An 18822-nucleotide genomic window follows, 5' to 3' on the forward strand; every position below is an offset into this window, starting at 1 on the left:
AAAAAAAAGAATAAAAAAATTCACAGGCTAAAAAAGTATATTAGTTGAATAGTTGGAAGGTCAAAAAAAAGGGATATTCAAGTCAATAATAAACAATGTAAAGCCTGGGAACAAATCAACGGGCGTAGCCGGTGTGTAATGACAGTAAGTATACAGTTTACAGACAATAGTATTATCCTACTTCTTGTGACATCACTTACATGATCTAACTATTTCTAGAGTGAGAGACTCGGTAGATTGAATCAATCCTACATTTGGGTTGTTCACTATCAAATCTCTAGAGATAAGACAATCCGATGTGTGTGTCCAATGTGTCACTTAGTAAATACATCTAGTGTGTTTCGGACTAAGTTTGGATCACATATATCAGGTTAGTTTTGGTTTTACTTCAGTAGGAGCATAGTGTTAAATGGTAGGATGCTCTAAATAACACCTATTCATGGCCGAAGTGTGCATAAAAATGCATGGCGTACTACAACTTTGGTCGGCTATGAATAGACATCTTTGACCTGAAATATATAAAGAAGTGAATTGTGCTTGTATAACGGTGGTGAGGTACAAGAACAGAACATGTCCTGCAACTCAAACAATTTTTCCTAAAGTAAAAAAAAAAAAAGACTATTTGCATTGATTCATCCTTGTACACCTCTGCACGCTCAACTGGAGCTTTACTGGTAGGTGTCGGGGGCTGGGGGTTGGAGCAGCGTTTAATTCTGAGCAGAGGATCGAGCTATTTCCAAATCCGAAAGTTGTTAACTATTGGTACCCACCACAGCGTTGTTTCCAAAACATTTTTTTTAGTTACGGAACACTTCGCACATTCTCAGTACACTAAATGAAATAGTTCACGTACTGGCCTACTAGTTAAATCTTATTATTCCAGTAGTTCGTGGAACACCTCTTCAGCCTTCGTGGAATACTAGTCCACATATCATATATCAGTCCCTAATAAGATTTCGGTTAGCTAGAGTCTAGAGGCTTAAACTGATATTTACAATAAAATAAGTACCTCTCTAATTTAAAATCATTATCATTATTCATAACAAATTCACTCGGAAATTTGTTTAGGGCCACCCTGATAAAGTGGTAGCCTTAAGCTGTAGTCTAGGTAACCTAGATATAAATCTTGCACTGCTGATATCAATATAACAAAACTAAAAATAAAAAATCCTTTTTAAAACAACAGCAAAGCTTATCTTAGGGGAAAAAAAACTACATATTTAGCCTTATATGTGAATACTGAAGGATTAATTTCCTTGGTATCAAACAAAATAATTAATTACCAGTAATTAATTGACTAATCATGGCTTGATTATGCAAATGAATAAATATGCAGTTTCCACTTGATCCGAAAATGGTTGTGAGAGAAATAACGTGTGCAAACTTTTTACCAGACAGACAGAAAGACAGACAAGATTCCAGCTCCTTATACAGCCTCAATAAATAAGTAACTCTTGAGAAGACTATTGAATGTAGACTAAGACTAAATAGCTTTGTTCAATAGTCTAGTCACATTTCCATTATTTTCTAACTTTTCACAGACCATGTGGACAGTGCTTCTGTTGACACTGTCCGTGTTTGTCGTCGGTGGTCATTGTGACATCACTATCCCCCTTACCAACCACTGGAATGGTGGTTTCCAGGGCCAAGGCTGCTTTGACATCACGGAAGAGATGCACTCATGGACTATCACACTGACCTTTGACCAGCCACTCAACAGTCTTGACGTAAGTGGTTACTTTCGGACACCTCAAGTATGTGTTTGTCATTTCGGACACCTCAAGTATGTGTTTGTCATTACTGACACCTTAAGTATGCGTTTGTCATTACTGACATCTCAAGTATGTGTTTGTCATTACTGACACCTTAAGTATGTGTTTGTCATTACTGACATCTCAAGTATGTTTTTGTCATTACTGACACCTCAAGTATGTGTTTGTCATTACGGGCACCTCAAGTATGTGTTTGTCACTAATGACACCCCAAGCATGTGTTTGTCATTTCGGACGCCTCAAGTATTTGTTTGGCATTACTGACACCTCAAGTATGTGTTTGTCATTACTGACACCTCAAGTATGTGTTTGTCATTACGGGCACCTCAAGCATGTGTTTGTCACTAATGACACCCCAAGCATGTGTTTGTCATTACGGGCACCTCAAGCATGTGTTTGTCACTAATGACACCCCAAGCATGTGTTTGTCATTTCGGACGCCTCAAGTATTTGTTTGGCATTACTGAAACCTCAAGTATGTGTTTGTCATTACTGAAACCTCAAGTATGTGTTTGTCATTACTGAAACCTCAAGTATGTGTTTGTCATTACTGAAACCTCAAGTATGTGTTTGTCATTACTGACACCTCAAGTATGTGTTTGTCATTTCGGACGCCTCAAGTATTTGTTTGTCATTACTGAAACCTCAAGTATGTGTTTGTCATTACTGAAACCTCAAGTATGTGTTTGTCACTAATGACACCCCAAGCATGTGTTTGTCATTTCGGACGCCTCAAGTATTTGTTTGGCATTACTGAAACCTCAAGTATGTGTTTGTCATTACTGAAACCTCAAGTATGTGTTTGTCATTACTGAAACCTCAAGTATGTGTTTGTCATTACTGAAACCTCAAGTATGTGTTTGTCATTACTGACACCTCAAGTATGTGTTTGTCATTTCGGACGCCTCAAGTATTTGTTTGGCATTACTGAAACCTCAAGTATGTGTTTGTCATTACTGAAACCTCAAGTATGTGTTTGTCATTACTGAAACCTCAAGTATGTGTTTGTCATTACTGAAACCTCAAGTATGTGTTTGTCATTACTGACACCTCAAGTATGTGTTTGTCATTACGGGCACCTCAAGCATGTGTTTGTCACTAATGACACCCCAAGCATGTGTTTGTTATTACGGGCGCCTCAAGTATGTGTTTGTCATTTCGGACACCTAAAGTATGTGTTTGTCATTACTGAAACCTCAAGTATGTGTTTGTCATTACTGACACCTCAAGTATGTGTTTGTTATTACGGGCACCTCAAGTATGTGTTTGTCATTTCGGACACCTCAAGTATGTGTTTGTCATTACTGAAACCTCAAGTATGTGTTTGTCATTTCGGACACCTAAAGTATGTGTTTGTCATTACGCGCACCTCAAGTATGTGTTTGTCATTTCGGACACATCAAGTATGTGTTTGTTTTTTCTGACACCTTAAGTATGTGTTTGTCATTACTGACACCTCAAGTATGTGTTTGTTATTACGGGCAACTCAAGCATGTGTTTGTCATTACTGTCGCCTTAAGTATGTGTTTGTCATTTCGGACACCTCAAGTATGTGTTTGTCATTACTGACACCTTAAGTATGTGTTTGTCATTACTGACGACTCAAGTATGGGTTTGTCATTACTGACACCTCAAATATGTGTTTGTCATTACTGACAACTCAAGCATGTGTTTGTCATTACTGACACCTCAAGTATGTTTGTTATTACGGGCAACTCAAGCATGTGTTTGTCATTACTGTCACCTTAAGTATGTGTTTGTCATTTCGGACACCTCAAGTATGTGTTTGTCCTTACTGACACTTTAAGCATGTGTTTGTCGTTTCGGACACCTCAAGTATGTGTTTGTCATTACTGACACCTTAAGTATGTGTTTGTCATTTCGGACACCTCAAGTATGTGTTTGTCATTTCGGACACCTCAAGTATGTGTTTGTCATTACGGGAACCTCAAGTATGTGTTTGTCATTACTGACATCTCAAGTATGTGTTTGTCATTACTGACACCTCAAGTATGTGTTTGTCATTACTGACATCTCAAGTATGTGTTTGTCATTACTGGCACCTCAAGTATGTGTTTGTCATTATTAACACCTCAAGTATGTGTTTGTCATTACTGACACCTCAAGTATGTGTTTGTCATTACTGAAACCTCAAGTATGTGTTTGTCATTACTGACACCTCAAGTATGTGTTTGTCATTACGGGCACCTCAAGCATGTGTTTGTCACTAATGACACCCCAAGCATGTGTTTGTCATTTCGGACGCCTCAAGTATTTGTTTGGCATTACTGACACCTCAAGTATGTGTTTGTCATTACTGAAACCTCAAGTATGTGTTTGTCATTACTGACACCTCAAGTATGTGTTTGTTATTACGGGCACCTCAAGTATGTGTTTGTCATTTCGGACACCTCAAGTATGTGTTTGTCATTACTGAAACCTCAAGTATGTGTTTGTCATTTCGGACACCTAAAGTATGTGTTTGTCATTACGCGCACCTCAAGTATGTGTTTGTCATTTCGGACACATCAAGTATGTGTTTGTTTTTTCTGACACCTTAAGTATGTGTTTGTCATTACTGACATTTCAAGTATGTGTTTGTCATTACTGACACCTCAAGTATGTGTTTGTCATTACTGAAACCTCAAGTATGTGTTTGTCATTTCGGACACCTAAAGTATGTGTTTGTCATTACGCGCACCTCAAGTATGTGTTTGTCATTTCGGACACATCAAGTATGTGTTTGTTTTTTCTGACACCTTAAGTATGTGTTTGTCATTACTGACATTTCAAGTATGTGTTTGTTATTACGGGCAACTCAAGCATGTGTTTGTCATTACTGTCACCTTAAGTATGTGTTTGTCATTTCGGACACCTCAAGTATGTGTTTCTCATTACTGACACCTTAAGTATGTGTTTGTCGTTTATGACACCTCAAGTATGTGTTTGTCATTACTGACACCTTAAGTATGTGTTTGTCATTACTGACGACTCAAGTATGGGTTTGTCATTACTGACACCTCAAATATGTGTTTGTCATTACTGACAACTCAAGCATGTGTTTGTCATTACTGACACCTCAAGTATGTTTGTTATTACGGGCAACTCAAGCATGTGTTTGTCATTACTGTCACCTTAAGTATGTGTTTGTCATTTCGGACACCTCAAGTATGTGTTTGTCATTACTGACACCTTAAGTATGTGTTTGTCATTTCGGACACCTCAAGTATGTGTTTGTCATTTCGGACACCTCAAGTATGTGTTTGTCATTACGGAAACCTCAAGTATGTGTTTGTCATTACTGACATCTCAAGTATGTGTTTGTCATTACTGACACCTCAAGTATGTGTTTGTCATTACTGACATCTCAAGTATGTGTTTGTCATTACTGGCACCTCAAGTATGTGTTTGTCATTATTAACACCTCAAGTATGTGTTTGTCATTACTGACGACTCAAGTATGTGTTTGTCATTACTGACACCTCAAGTATGTGTTTGTCATTCCGGACACCTCAAATATGTATTTCTCATTACTGACAACTTAAGTATGTAATGTCGTTTCGGACACCTTAAGTATGTGTTTGTCATTTCGGACACCTCAAGCATGTGTTTGTCATTTCGGACACCTCAAGCATGTGTTTGTCATTTCGGAAACCTCAAGTATGTGTTTGTTATTATTGATGCCATCGCATTCTTTAAATGGTGTCTATAACAGGTGTACACGGCGGACATTGTCCAGACACTGGACGGGGGTAAGGTGTTTGTCTTACATAACAAGGCCTGGAACAAAGATGAGCACGTCGGAGACAGACTGTGCATTGACTTTCAAGGTCACGGTAGGTGCCTTTTATATTTCGACACCTATACGAATTTCGGCTACTAAATATATGTTAGTATCTGTGTTCTCTACACTCGAGAGGAGGTGCGATAATACAAATTGAAGTGTTCAGTTGAAACAGGGCTGTTCAGGCGCTGTCGTTTTGCCGCAGTGGCCATCTTGGCGCTGTCGTTTTGCCGCAGTGGACATTTTGACGTTAAATGTTTTAAACACATTTTATATATAAATGGTTAGTGCCTTGGTAGTATGTGAAAATGTGTGACTAACGTTTAGTGTGAGTACAACTGAACCATTCAATAAGTCTACGAGTTTAGCTGTCTTATTTTTGTCAGCATTATTTTTTTTTCTTGTTTTCTTTTAATTTACGATTTTTATAAGACTTAAATCGAATCTGTTTAATTTTTTATTTTTATTTTTAGGAACTGGAGACATCCATCCTGTTGTGACTGCTTCTCTCCAGGCTGGTGACGTCAGTGGTAACCCCATTACAGGTTGGACTCGAGAGTCGTCTCTCTTTTGTTTTGTTTCACATCTCTATTTCCTTCGTTTAATTTGTATATCGCCGGACAAGAATAAGTCTGGTACTGTCATCTGATGAACAGAGCAAGACAACGGTCTTCAATTGTTTAGAGTTTATACTGTAAGGAAATTATCTTTAAGCTTAGAACACGAAAAAAATCGTTAGTAAATGAAACTAGCGCTGCATTTCATTCTTTTGGGACACTAATACAAATTCAGAAATGTGTATCGAAATCTGCTGAATTACCGAGAGGTCTAAATTTCTCAGGCGTTGCCTTCACCTTTTTGCGATGCCATTATTTGGATATTTTAGAATTCATTAATTTCATTTTTTTTTAAAATTAGGGCAGATATAGCCATGTCACACACATACATCAAGCAAACACTTTCTCTTATCTATTATGGTTCAGTTCAAGGTGTTATCTAAACAACCATGTCACACACACTATCCACACACCAATGGAGGACACAGGCACGGCTGTTGTGGATCAGAGAAGGAATATGTTGAAGTTTCCCCGGTCTGCTTGGCATTCGGCCTCGCCCCAAACCTGACTTTTTTGGGGATACGAGCCATAGGTAATAGGGAGTTAAAATTCCATCCCAGAAAGAATAGTAGTTCCAACAAACCGTTAGAATGGAGATCTCATGGGTCAAGAGATCCGTTGGGCCTAGAGATCCCATTGGTTTAGAGAGACAAGTAATTCGACTCAACTTGTGCGACAATAACAAAGAAAAAGAATCTCATTAAAAGTCATGGTCAAACTATAATGAACTTTTAACCAATTACAAACTATAAAAACAGATTCTACTATTTAATCTTTTATGAATATTCATGAAATTACACACACATTATCATAGGAAGAGAAATATTTTCTTTTTTTTCGACTGTGTCCTTACTCTTAGCGACGTCCACGTCGACTACAACATCCACGACCTCAACCACAACTTCAACAACAACACACTCGACATTGTCTTCATCTTCCACAAGTTCAGCTACACCAACGCCGTCTGGTAAGTTGAACACATTTTTCCCCACCTCAAAGTCACTAACTGACCAGTCATACGTGTAACAAGTAGAATACAAAATAAACTTTAAAAAAAAAATAAAGCTTGTAATAAGTGTAGTTGTATCAATTAGTTTGGGTCAATCATGTACTTAAACTTTGAAATAGATCTTGACCAATAACAATAAATCTGTGCATTAGAATAATTTTTACCAACTGTTTTTGTTGAGCGTAATTTCATGCTAGCTTTCTCAATACTCTATGATCCTATTCCTTGTCTGGACCAGTTGGAAAGGGTTATTGGTGAACACATAATTTCTCACACACCCATTTTCGGATCAAGTGGAAACTTTAAACAATTATTTATTTAACCTAGCAAAACAAGAATCAATTATAAAATTAACTACTTAGTCAATCAATTTTTTTTTGATACCGAAAAAGGGAAATAACCTCTACATTCTTGGGTAATATAGTTGTAAGTGCAGAGTTCTACCCCTTAGATAAGCCTTTTTTTTCTTTTGATCTCGATTGTCTGAGTTTGAATACTGTCCCCGGCCATCTCCGGGTTTTCCCGTAGGAAATTTAGGCTATGATGTAATTGTCTTCAGAATGTGAAAGAACATTTGAAACACATAAAACAAAACAAATGACTGGACATTGTGCAGTGAACATTTAGTCTAGATTAGATCAAAGTATAATTATGAATGCATTCAAATTAATTTCTCTAACACGTTTTTCATGTATTAATATTTTTCAGGGGAAACAACACAATCAAGTAAGTTTTGGTAACGATTCATTTCTTTGTACACCTTTTTATCTCCTTAGATTGTATCACATTGAACTTGATGTTTGTCTAGAGTCACACAGTATGATAAAGTAAAATATTCTATAATTTATTGTTATTCATTCAATAATTCCAGCCCTGCCTGGTGATACTCATTCTACGACACATCCGCCTAAAAGTAAGTAAATTGTCTGGTGCTAATGCTGTCTGGGGACATAGTCCTCTATTAGCACAACAAGGTAAAGCTACACAATTAGGTTGGTCGCTAGAAAAGCGGAAAATTTGTCAAACAGCTATTGCTTTTTACAAAGACTAACCTTTACACAATTTTCAAAAGATTTGTTATATTACACTCATAGATGCTCAAAACGGCATCCGTGCACTTCAGTGTAGCGTCTTAACCTAGAAATCTAAGCTCGTGTAGCATTTTTAAGGATAACTCATGAGATACCGCTTCAGGCTCATCACAAGATCGTTTACAACTCATCACTATGTCTATGTTTACGTCACGTCAACGATTCTGAAGCTGTGTTACAATATTTACACTATGTTCAAGATCAAACTAGACTTGAGTAAGTACGTATCTTATTCATTATCTCCTTCATCTGACCCTCAAATTTTCTGCTTTTCTAGCGACCACTCTGGGTTTACATTTGTTTTTAACAAGCAAAAACTTTTTTTTTTTTAACTTTATGTTTTCCTTTCCAATGAAATCTATTCTCCTCGTGATCACACCTCCTCAGCTACACACGCTCCAAGCAAAGTCTATCAAGCAGACATGCAGTTTATCCAAGATTTCACGGACACCGTTTTCGTCAAATTTGAGTTTCCTGTCCTAGAGGAATTCCTGGGCTGGATTATGAATGTCAGTTTCGATGGTCCGGTTAATACTATCACTGTAAGTAGAACTACTGGCTGGGCAATGTGGCTACGTTTTTTTGACGTGAAATAACATTCTGAACCTACCTCGGTATCACGTGATATTTTTACAAAGCTTATATCAACTCTCTCTGTCTGTCTGGTCAAAAGTTTGTACACGCTATTTCTCCCAAGCCCAATCTCGGATCAATCTAAAATTTTGCAAAATTATTTCTTTTACCTGACAACACACGAATCAATTTAAAAAAACAACAACATTAGTTAATTAATTATTGGTAGTTTATTATTGTGTTGGGTATTTCAAACAAGGGAAATAATTTGTACTTGACTGAAGTGGTGGTTTAAGCTGAATTCGTCCCCCTATATAGGTCGTCGTCTTAGTGAGTCTTAGTGAACACAAAATGAGAAATAGGACGAGACTATAGAAAAGATAGATAGCTATACAATCTTCCATGTTCATAGGCTCTCCACTAGAAGGCTTGAGAAGCCTGAGAAAGTTTGAAACATGAGTTCGAATTCCCTTCCCCTCCCTTTTTATTTTTATAAATGCTTTTTTATTGCTAGTCTAGAGTTCTAGACCTATTACAAATGTAATGACTTGACTGATCCAAACTAATTGATTCAAGTAAGCTTGATAGACTTTGCTTGGAGCGTGTGTAGCTGAGGAGGTGTGATCACGAGGAAAATAGATTTCATTGGAAAGGAAAACATAAAGTTAAAAAAAAAAAGTTTTTGCTTGTTAAAAACAAATGTATGTGTTTTTCTTTTATTCTTGTTGAAAATATCAAATAGATATGTCATTACGACAATTGCATCAACAGAAATTTTATTTTTAAGCAACCGAATAAAAGTTAAAAAAAAAAAATACATAATTATTATTACATTTTCGAAAAGAATTATTCTTTTTTAAAAGCAATATTAGATATTTTTATTTGTAAAGAAATAAAGATGTCAAATCTTATTCACAATAGGCATAAAATAGATTTCACTTATAGCGTAACAACAATTTTTTACAGAGCGGTTCCTGTGTTTATGAGAAGATTCCTCAAGATAAACAGCACTGGACAATGGTCAGTTTCGGACACACTGCGCATATAAAACCTGGCGATACCTTAGTCGTATAGTAAGTTTTAATCATAACATTAACAGGGTGATGTCCCTTGAAATTAATTATTTTAAGAAACGAGAGGACGGACATGACAAGAATGTCAGCTGACTCAGCTTCCTACTTTCTGCGACAAGTTGAAATGGTTTCTAAATGTCATTCATTTGGACTCTTAGTGCATTCAGCTGACATAATTGTGTTAGGATGCTAGAGAGACTAAATTGTTAGTTGAGTTCGTCACGTTGTGTAGCTGCTTGATTTATTTATTTTTTTTTGAATTTCTTCTATTTAACTAACACACTATGTCCTCTGCCTTCTCCAAGCCTTGACGTCAACTATCATGGTCATTCCATACCTCACGGCCATGCCACACTGACTAACATGGGAGAAGATCACTGGTCATTCAATCCGGCACCAACAAGTATGTATTACATTGCCGCGGAATAATTTTGTTTTCTTAGTTTGTTATTCTGAGTCCTTAAAATTTAGAAGTTATTTGTTTTAACTCTTTCTCTCCGTAATTATTTTCCTAGTGCCGATAGTTTTATTCATTTTGCTCATTAGTATTTCACTATCCTGTTCTGATTAAACTTACATAAAATAACTTTTTTGTTTGTTATCAGAAAGTGTTCATCTTGGCATCAAATTAAAAGAGAATGCATGCTCTTTTTACACAACACAAACTAAAGTTTATAAATTAAAAAATCAATTTAGTTTAATGGGGGCTAATCAACGTTGACATCGTCAATTAGGAGAGAAAGAGTTAATACATTTGAGATATGAAAGACTATTGTTTAACGCAACTTAAATACATTACTAACATTGCTATATATCGATTCAAATCAATTTTATTTATAGATTTTACTTGACATCAGTAGGTTAGGAAGGAATGGGTTAAAGCTATATAATTTATGTAGTTATTTCACTCAATGACCAGGTGACACATCCAAGTACAACTACAACGACGTACTGTTCAAGTCTATTCTGTTTTATGAAGCTCAAAGAACTGGCAAACTTCCAGCCACGAAACGAATTCCTTACAGAGATGACTCGTGTCTGACTGACAAGGGAGACAATGGAGAGGACTTATCAGGAGGTTACTTCCTTGGTAATACAACTAATCAGTGTCATCTAGATAGCAGAAACCAATGACCTTTTACTTGTAATTTTTTCAATCCGTGTTTAAATGATGATTGCACTCTGTAGCAGTCAGTAGCTTGAAATAGGACCTTAGGCTCTTTACGTTTTAGTGGAGAGGTTCTTGTTTTTTCTCATGCAGAGATCATCGTAACAGTGGCGTAGCTAGGGACCCCTGGGCACTTGAAGGGGAACCTACATTTTAACATCATGACAGGAGATAATGTACTTAATAAATGTATAAGTCTAAATTCAAATTATTACAGTGTATAAGTAAATTTTTAAAAAAATCATCAAGACTATTAATGAATAACACCGTTGTTTATTGGCGAGATAATGCACAAGTGACAAATCTCATGCACTGATCATAGTTAATCAATAAGTTGCCATCTTTATAATTCTTTATTATGATTAGTGAGAATTTGGAAGGAATTAGCAATGTTTTCGGAAAACATTCTTCAAAGACGTTCTCAAAATTTCAATAATAGTATTCACTATTGACATTGCCTCCTTGGAAACAGCAGCATGATCAGTACTTTAAGTGTCTTGTAGTGAGAACTGCTGCTAGAATTGTCAACAGAGCAAACATGAACGCTTTAGAAAAATACTAACGTCATCTAACACAGGTACCAACCTTGTTATGGAAATATACTTTAAGTTACTCTAGTTGCAGGAGGCGCGGTGGCTGAGCATTAAATCGCTTGGCTTCTGAACAAGAGTCCCGGGTTCAAATCTCGGTGAAGACTGGGATTTTGAATTTCTGGATTTTTAGGTCGCCCCTGAGTTAGGTCACCCCAACTTTAATGGATACCTGACTATCGTTAGGGAAAGTAAAGACAGTTGATAGTTATGCTGGCCACTTCACTTTTACTTTAGAAATAAGTATTTTACCCCGGGGCCTCCCCACACTTAAATCTGGCCCTGAGTTTGTATGTATTCATTCGTTCTGTATAGTTAAGCTATACTGTTGACTTTCTGTCTTCTGTCGTCTCCATAGCGCATGCTCACGTCAAGTTTAACTTTCCCATGGCTTACTCAGCCACCATATTGTCCTGGGGGTATCTGTTGTATGAGGACGCATACCAATCAGCGGCAGAAGAGGACCATGTCTTAGAAAGTATCAAGTGGGCGCTGGACTATCTGATCAAATGTCACACCAAGCCTGAGGAGCTCTAGGTTCAGGTGAGAGAATAGAACATCAAAAAAAAAAAGGCAAATGTAAAAATAAATTTATAAGTATTTAAAATGCTTTTTTTTATTTTTGTAAATTTACTTTTTTCTTTATACTTTATAAAAAGCAATCGAATATTATTACTAGAGACTTTTGTTGATGTTCGGTAGCAAAAAGATTTATTTCGAAATTTAAAAAAAAAACTGTGAATTTAGACAAATATTGTTTACGTAATGGAAAGATATGCATATTGTTTAATTTGAGGAACGCACTAAGATATTTTGTATCATTGTTTAAATATTCATTTTTATGGTAATAACATCAAGTTTAGTTGAATAAAGATGAAAGTCTTTCAAAGTCTACCAATCACAGCGTGTTCCAGTCATGAATGATATTTAACAATTTGCACTCCAGACTTTAAATTTGCTAGTAGTATTTCCTCAAACCTTTTTACTTTTTATTGCATTTCATTCAATTGTTATATATGATTCAGGTCAGTGATTATATAGAAGATTACTGGAACTGGCTCCATCCGGAATTTATGTTGGGACAACGTCCACCATATAAGATAAACGCAACACACCCTGGCACGGACATAGCGATGGAAACGGCTGCGGCATTTGCTGCCGGGTCTCTTGCTTTCAAAACCAAAAGTTTGTAAACTTTTTTTTAATGATTGCAAAGTTGTTGTTGTTTTTTTATTTTGTTTTTATTTTGTAAAGTCACAAGCAGCTAAAAAGGACCTTTTGTAAACATTTGATAAAAAAAATATTAAGAGAGGCTGGACACCACAAACAAAGAAAACGTTACAACAGATGGCTTTCAACCAGAGACTGCTGTCATCAGAAGAGGGCAGACAATGAAAAGTTGTTGAACTGAAGAAGTAAACAAAAATAAAATCATCCAAAAAGACAGTAACAGATAGAGGACATCTCCCCCCCCCCTCCCCAAAAAAAAAGGGAATTACTGTCATCTAAAGATGGAAGTTATTTTGTTAAAAGGTTGTATCTTAAGAATTATCATGCAATTAAAAGAAGTAAAGTATAACAAAACAGGGATTTTATTTAGAGTAAGTGTATCAATTGTTAATGAGTCCATAGTGTAATAGATCTAGAATAGCAATAATAAGTGGGTGCGATTGGAAATATTTTTACTAAATGTTTTTGTTTAGCGCAATTTCGTGCTTAATGCGCCTATTATTGTCAGTTAAAATAAATAATTATGCAACATTTCAGCTTGATCCGAGAATGAATGTGGGAGAAATAACGTGTACGAACTTTATAGCAGTCAGACAGACAGAGTGAGTTGATAGAAGCTTTGTAAAAACGTCGAATTTGGTTAGTACTGTGGAAAATGGATGTGGCTGGGTACTGTGGAATATGAATGTGGTTGGGTGCATTGAAATACGGATGTGGTTGGGTACTGTTGAATATGGATGTGGTTGGGTGCTGTGGAATATGGATGTGGTTGGGTGCTGTTGAATATGGATGTGGTTGGGTGCTGTGGAATATGGATGTGGCTGGGTACTGTGAAATATGGATGTGGTTGGGTGCTGTGGAATATGGATGTGGCTGGGTACTGTTGAATATGGATGTGGTTGGGTGCTGTGGAATATGGATGTGGTTGGGTGCTGTGGAATATGGATGTGGCTGGGTACTGTGAAATATGGATGTGGTTGGGTGCTGTGGAATATGGATGTGGCTGGGTACTGTGAAATATGGATGTGGTTGGGTGCTGTGGAATATGGATGTGGCTGGGTACTGTTGAATATGGATGTGGTTGGGTGCTGTGGAATATGGATGTGGCTGGGTACTGTTGAATATGGATGTGGCTGGGTATTGTGGAATATGGATGTGGTTGGGTATTGTGGAATATGGATGTGGCTGGGTATTGTGGAATATGGATGTGGCTGGGTATTGTGGAATATGGATGTGGCTGGGTATTGTGGAATATGAATGTGGCTGGGTACTGTTGAATATGAATGTGGTTGGGTACTGTGGAATATGGATGTGGTTGGGTACTGTTGAATATAGATGTGGCTGGGTACTGTGGAATATGGATGTGGTTGGGTACTGTGGAATATGGATGTGGTTGGGTATTGTGGAATATAGATGTGGCTGGGTACTGTGAAACATGGATAAGGAAGTGTGTGTTTCCTCGGATGTGAAATTAGCATCGCAAAATGTGATTCTTTCTATTTTCTCATTTTTCACCTAATTGCATCAGATCCTTCTTACTCGACCACTTTGTTGACGCACGCAAAACAAGTTTGGGAATTCGGCAACAAATATCATGGACTTTACAGTGACTCTATCAGCGCAGCGGCGCACAATTACAGGTAACTGCTTCACTTGAATTTCTTTTTCAATTTCGACTATTTGCTTTCAATTTACTTATGGATGGGAGGTGGGTGTGGGTGGGTGTGGGTTCGATCCACTTTCTTTTTTTCATTTACAAATAAAATATAAGTTGTTTAGTTATTAAGATATAAAATAAGAATTGATTTTTAAAATTTTATTACTTGTAAATTATTACTTTTATAAGTATGAAAGGCTATTTCTACAACTTACTTTCTTCGTTTTCTTTAGCTGAGCGCTTCTTCATTAAAACTTAAGCAATGTTTGGCAATATTTCTGTAACAATCCTTGGTTTAGCTTTTAATACATAGACCTATGGCAATCCAAAACAATACTACAATAAAGTAAGTTCATAATCTCTTTTGAAAAACTCCTGAATGTTCAGTAACTTCTTCACTTTCTGTCTATTAGACTTGAAATGCTTCTCATTGAATGTTTTCGACTGCTCGTTTATTTTCATGTTACTCTAACATCCAGCTCCCACGGCTTTAACGATGAGATCTGCTGGGGCTCTCTGTGGCTGTACCAGGCAACCAATGACAACACTTACCTGACTGCAGCAGAACAACACTTTGACCCACTTCCAGCTCCAGACATGTCCTGGGATAACAAGACTGCTGCTAATCAGGTGTTTTTTTTCTTAAAATAAGTTAAAATCTAAAATTGAGATGTTTGCCAACATGATCTGTAGCTGTTTGAGTGAGACTATAATGAAAGATGTTAAGAGAGAGATCTCTACGACTGATGCTAGATAAAGATAACAAATGAATAGTAATGTCAGAAAATGCTTCATTGTCTATATTTTTTCAGCTTATGTATGTATGGTTGTTAGTATTTTTTTTTTTGGGGGGGGGATACTAACTAATTGGCCACATTGGGAATACTCTGATTTGACCGCTATAATTTTTCAAAATAAAATCATCTTTAAATTAAATTTGGTCTATTTTGATAACTCGTCATTTTGGGAAATCCTGCTTGCTATAGTATCAGTAATTATAGATTTTCCTAACATATTTCCAATATCAGTGCTATTTACTTATCTTCATTAAGACTTGCTATATAATAAGTAACTGGAGATAATGTACTAATGTAGCATCAATGAAGTAGAAATTTCACCCCCTTGTTCACGACATAAGATACAATATCCTATATCCTCGACTATTTGACATGGAAAAACTAGTAAACAAATTTTTAGAAAGTTTGATTCAGATTCATACATTTAAAATCCATATAACTTTGTTTCTTATAGATAGATGTACATGTCATCCAATGTTCATGGTTCACAGGTATTGTTATACAAGTTAACTAAAGAAGACAAATACAAGACTGCTGTAGAAGACACGTTTAAATACTGGTTCCCTGGAGGTTCTGTTCAGTACACTCCTAAAGGCTTGGCTCATCCCTTCAACAGAGGTGCACTCAGCCATGCAGGTAAAATAGGCAAACTAGGCAGCCGCCTAGGGCCTCCGATAGGTGGGGGCCTCGCATAGAAAAACAAATTTTCAGAGAAGAAGTAGTGAAACTTGTTTCTAATGTTATTGTTTTTAGTTTTTAAATAAATTGTGTAGTATTTTTTCCCTGTTAATTTTGTATTTTTCTATTTCATTTCGGGGCCACCAAATTCAGTTTGCCTATTGCCTCCATTAATCTAAGGCTAGCCCTATTTAAGGCACTAGCACACAATCTGATTTGTTTTAAAGTTTTCAGTGTCCTATTAAGTTATCTCAATGACTGGACTTACAATTTACAATATTGTCCAATCATGTTCAATAGAATCACAGTTTGAAAAACTCTCTATAAATCTTATTAGTTTGTCAGTGTTTTATTGAGCTTATATTTCTGAACTACCTTTCTAGCCAATATGGCCATGTTGGCCCTTATAGCAGCAGATGCTGGCCTCCACACCACTGAATACAGACACTGGGCCATGTGTCAAATGCATTACGCTCTGGGAGACACAGGGTTCAGCTACGTGGTTGGGTTTGGTGATGACTACCCATTGAGACCGTATCACAGGATGAGGTAGGTTCGAAACTTAATTTAACTTTGAATAACACTGTTAGACTACGAACTAGTATATTAGAGTTAATGTATGTATCTAAAACACAATCAACATACCTTGAACTCTATTTCAATGTGTAGTTTTTGTCTAGCTCGTCTGAACCATTTATTCTAATATTTATGTGTGTGCTTGTGTGTAAAACTGACATTATGATTTTGTTGTTGCTTACAGTATGTGCCCCAACCATCCGGCCATATGCACGCCTGAACACTTAGCTGCTAAATTGCCCAACGTGCACATACTGTACGGAGCTTTGGTCGGGGGCCCCGGGGTCAATGATGATTACTTCGACGAGTTTACCAATGAGGTCAACAACGATGTCTCCATAGAATACAACGCAGGATTCCAAACTGCTGTGGCAGGTACGTGTCAAGTGTTTTCTGGAAACCGAGTTCGTTATTTTAATTATGCATTTTGTTTTTCGATGTCTTTCTCAATCATTATCTTGGAACATCACAGAGATATTATGTTGATTAATTCCCTTTATTAGTTTTGTTAATCAGAGTTACATTTCTTGAGCTTGTTTCTAAATCTTATTACAAAGCATATATCAACCTACACTTTTTGTCTGTCTCTGTCTGTCTGGTAAAAAGTTTGTGCACGTTATTTCTCTCACACGCAATCTCGGACCAAGTTGAAATTTTGAGCACTGCTGACAAAACAAAAATCAATTTAAAAAATAACTGTTGGTAGTTAATTATTTTGTTTGGTATTGAACAAGGGAAAGAACTCATACTTGACAGATGTTTTAGTATAAGTTGAATTTATTCCCTTAAAGAGACTTTCGCCCTGAGCCGAATTCAAGATGTACATTTTTTGAAGACATTTAAAAAGCGATCACAGTAACTTTCACCAAGATACTCCTCCTTCGGCTTTCCTTTTTCCCAACTGGTCCAAACAAATGATAGGATCATAGCGCAATGAGAAAGTGAAGAGCATGAAATAGTGTTAAACAAAAACATTTGGTCCAAAATATTTATAATCGCACAGATTTAGTATTGTAAGTCTAGATTTATTACAAATTAAATCGCAAAGCCTGATTCAAACTAATTGATACAATTAATCTTAATATAAGGTTTGCTTTTAAAAAGTATTTTCTATGTTTTCCTTGTCTGTATGTTGACGTTGTCTTCAGTTTCTCTTGGCAACCAAATTAAAAATGCTCACATTCTAATCATGGATCTATCTCATAAGTTTGACAAATCTCTCTATCTTATGGAATTGTTAAGTCCAGCCTACACTAACTCTTTCATCTTTATTTCTGCCCATCAGCTCTGAAATCTCTGTGGTTGAAATCTGAACATCCAGAACAGAAGAATGACGCTCAGTGTCCGTACATCGGAACTGAAGGCGTTTTTGGCAGACGATGAACTTCTCTTACAGACAATTGTTCATGTCAAATGTGCGTTGGTTAAACAATATAACTTCACAGAGATCTGAACATTTTATTGACATATTCGTTTTATTGAAGTTCTTTAAACAGGTGGAAATAAAAAAAATTCAATAAAACTAAAGTTTGTTTCTTGCTTTATTTTAATATAGTGTGACTTTTGAAACTTTTAATTTTACTTTTTTTTTAAATTATGGGTGTATATTTTTTCAATCGTTTCAGAAAAATTCAGATACAACTTTCTTTCAAACTGTTTTAAATGCTTGGAATGTTTCACGTTGTTATGAATGTGTGTTGATATTAGTACCTTGACGACGGACCATCTTTTGAAGAAATTAGTCAGACAAGCTTAAAAGTACAATGGAGTAATAGATTTAAAAACAAAGATGATCATGTGATGGATAAATGTGAAAACCAAGATGTTTTTATTTCTGTGGCATTAATATATTTGATTCAGTGACTTTTTCGTTTATATATATATTTTTTTTACATGTACTCATTTATGTATTTTATTTCATTTATTGTTGTATTTATTTGTAACGTAACGATGTTATGGAGTGTGTGTATGTGTGTGTTTCTAAGGTGACGGTGAGAAGAGGTTAGCGATTGGTTGGTGGCTATGAATGGTGAAATATCAGCTGATTTCTCGTCATGCAGATTTTGATGGAAGATTTAAAATGTAGTGATTTGAATCAGCAAGGAAGTATATTTTGTACTAGTTAGATTTTATTTAAAAAAACATTTTATAATTATTAATATATTTTTTTTTTCATTTCATATAAATTACTCTAAAAATTGGTTTTA

General features: G+C 36.1%; 1 protein-coding gene and 1 pseudogene across 1 annotated transcript; both read left to right on the top strand.

Annotated features, from left to right (window-relative positions):
* Positions 1–227: 227 nt before the first annotated feature.
* LOC129925020 (endoglucanase A-like) lies at positions 228–7199 on the top strand. Its single transcript, XM_056022883.1, has 5 exons — positions 228–370; positions 1542–1727; positions 5488–5608; positions 6030–6101; positions 7033–7199. Exons 2-5 carry the CDS (start codon positions 1545–1547, stop codon positions 7197–7199), a joined length of 543 nt encoding a protein of 180 aa, XP_055878858.1. The 5' UTR covers positions 228–370; positions 1542–1544.
* A 698-nt stretch (positions 7200–7897) lies between these two features.
* Positions 7898–18139, top strand: LOC106069214 (endoglucanase A-like; annotated as a pseudogene).
* The last annotated feature ends 683 nt before the right edge of the window (positions 18140–18822 follow it).

This window comes from Biomphalaria glabrata, chromosome 3 (genome assembly GCF_947242115.1).
Source record: "Biomphalaria glabrata chromosome 3, xgBioGlab47.1, whole genome shotgun sequence".
Lineage (NCBI taxonomy): Eukaryota > Metazoa > Mollusca > Gastropoda > Planorbidae > Biomphalaria > Biomphalaria glabrata.

What these genes read in the sequence shown, in the direction of transcription:
- LOC129925020 (XM_056022883.1), top strand. Translation starts at nt 1,545, where the DNA reads ATGTGGACAGTGCTTCTGTTGACACTGTCCGTGTTTGTCGTCGGTGGT. An exon ending in CATTGACTTTCAAGGTCACG is followed by an intron (nt 5,609 to 6,029) that starts GTAGGTGCCTTT and finishes TTTTATTTTTAG; the next exon opens with GAACTGGAGACATCCATCCT. An exon ending in CAGTGGTAACCCCATTACAG is followed by an intron (nt 6,102 to 7,032) that starts GTTGGACTCGAG and finishes CCTTACTCTTAG; the next exon opens with CGACGTCCACGTCGACTACA.